The sequence below is a fragment of the Aplysia californica genome, unplaced genomic scaffold (assembly GCF_000002075.1).
Source record: "Aplysia californica isolate F4 #8 unplaced genomic scaffold, AplCal3.0 scaffold00090, whole genome shotgun sequence".
NCBI classification, from domain to species: domain Eukaryota; kingdom Metazoa; phylum Mollusca; class Gastropoda; order Aplysiida; family Aplysiidae; genus Aplysia; species Aplysia californica.
This window is the reverse complement of record NW_004797360.1, coordinates 597,529-599,875: the sequence shown is the minus strand read 5'-3', so window position 1 is coordinate 599,875 and position 2,347 is coordinate 597,529. Positions and strand designations below refer to the sequence as shown.

The following is a 2,347-nucleotide window of genomic DNA, read 5'->3' as shown; positions in this document are numbered from 1 at the left end:
CTCCGGTTTGGGTCTTTCTGAGGTGTGCAGCAGGGCAACAGTGCCGTCCGCTTGTGATCTTGCTAAGGGACAGCATCAGCTTGAGTTCTGCCAACCGATTGGCGAGATGGGCTCGGGTTCATTCCCTTGGGCCTCTCTGGCTCTGCTCCGGGCATGCCGGCAGAGGAGGGCGGGGGCATAACCAGGTTCATGGTGTCAAGGGGGGCAACTGTTGACGTTTCTCCTGCAGCAGAAAGGGGAAGAAAATGGGGGATGGGGGGGGGGGGGGGAAGTTACCAAAAAAATAGCTTGATATGTGACGTTTTTATTTTGTTTTTCTTTAATCCAGGTGTTTTTATGTTCCTACGAACACAATTTAGATTATTTAGAAGGAGGGCTTTCCACCCTGCCTGCCAAGGCCAACCTGGGATGAGAAGACAGGGATACAATATCTCAGCTGAAAACCGAGATGCGCAATAAATATATGTGTCAAGACGAGGTGAAATCAGGTGCTCGTCAATTTTTGGGCATGTGGCGTAATTGATGTTGCTTTAAAGCTTGTTCATTTGTCTTTCTTTTGATGAAAAGCATACCCATCTATCTTGAATAGGAGGTGGGGGTCACCTAGTTTCAGAGATCAAATCAGCGAAAAAAATTGCCGCCAAAGTTTCGTGATTTCCAAAGCTTGAGCGTCCTTGGAAACTGAAAATCTGAAATTTATATACCTTCCGCCAGCTTTTTTCCAATAAAATCCACACTGAAGTGTGTTTTTAAAAAGACATAAAAGGCGTTGAGCCAAAAAAAAATAAAAAATTCAAGAATAATGTCCAATCTGGCAGAGAAACGACGGTTTCTTCGATTTCAGTATTTTGACCAGTGCCTGATTTCATCACAATGACTCACAAATTTCTTCCTACTTGAGAAGCAATGTACCTAATCAGTAAGCACTGACGCCAGTCTGATATGAAGGTTTCAAGTGGAGACAGGTCGAGTTATAACAAAAATCCTACCACGACTGAATTAACCTATTTTTCACTTTTTGATGACAGACTTTGCTTGTTCTAAATTTAATTTGCTATTATACACATAGTTTGAGAATGCATTAGTTGGTCTTTTACTTGACTAATTTTATAAGGATATTCTGTGCAGATATTGTTCTCTCTCTCTCTCTCTCTCTCTCTCTCTCTCTCTCTCTCTCTCTCTCTCTTCTGGCGCTGAGGCTTCATAAATGGTCAGCGATGCCGACAGCACGCAGGAACTCAACACTCGCCCGGAGGTCCTTAAAAAGAGCTGAAAGCCGGTTACTGAAATGTCCCAGCAGATGGGGCAGATATTGTTGAAAGTTAAGGGGTAGAACCCTGATTATTTTAAAAATAGAATTTCCTTGGTTTTCACTCGACACCTATTATAAATGTCATCTATGAGAACATATGCAACATCGCACTTATTCGGCCCTCCCCCCCCCCCCTCTGACCCTTCAATCTCTTCCTCTCCCTCTTGTAACTGCCTCATCTCTTATCCACCTTGCTGAGAAGTTTGCATACTGCAATTTTATCTTTAGTTCTATCTTAATTAATCTGTTCTTAATACCCTCCCCCCCCCCTTCCACTTAAAACCACTGATACCTTTACTTTCGGCTTTTCCCTTAAGATTCGGCATAAGGACTCCTGCTGCCTCTAACCCCCACCTCCCCTCCCCCCCAACAACACACACCGACACACATACCTTTACTCTCAGCCTCCGCATCTAGATCAGCATAAGGACTCCTGCTCCCCTCTATCCCTCCATCCTGTGAGGCCTTGGGGAAGGGGCTCTTCATGCCTGGCACCTCCAGCTCACTGCCATACTCCCGTTCTTTGGAGGAAGAATAGTGGTTTATTGTTTCATTTGAAAAAAAATCAAAATATCTTATTTTATGAAAGGGGAAGGGGGGCGGCGGGTTGAATGCTTTTGTGTCATACCAAGGTGAATGTACCTAGAGAAAAAGAAAGAAAGATAACCTTTCAGTGAAAGGGGAGAGAGAGGGGGGTGGGGGGGAGAAGGGGAGAGAGACAAAGAGGGGTGACAGACACACAGACAGACACACAGAGAAAGAGAGGGATAGGAAGGTGAGTGGATGGAAGGAAGGATGGAGAAATGGACATATGGCTGGATGGACAACTTGCAGTATGTAACCTTCTCAGTAGAGTGGATATGAGAGACGAGATAAACGACCCCGTCATGACACATTTGAAGTATTTTATTGTTTGGATTGCATTAACATATAATGTGTGTGGTGGGTGGGTGGAAAGTGTGTGTGTGTGTGTGTGTGTGTGTGTGTGTGTGTGTGTGTGTGTGTGTGTGTGTGTGTGTGTGTGTGTATGTATGT

General features: G+C 44.6%; 1 protein-coding gene across 1 annotated transcript in view; it reads right to left on the bottom strand.

The window, feature by feature from the left end:
* The window catches only part of LOC101862933 (dynein beta chain, flagellar outer arm), a gene marked incomplete at its 5' end in the record, with an annotated part of 108,331 nt that overhangs the window by 73,682 nt on the left and 32,302 nt on the right, over positions 1–2,347 (bottom strand). Inside the window, 2 exon segments of the mRNA XM_013080521.2 lie at positions 96–223; positions 1,705–1,833. Coding sequence (XP_012935975.2) covers positions 96–223; positions 1,705–1,833 — 257 coding nt within the window.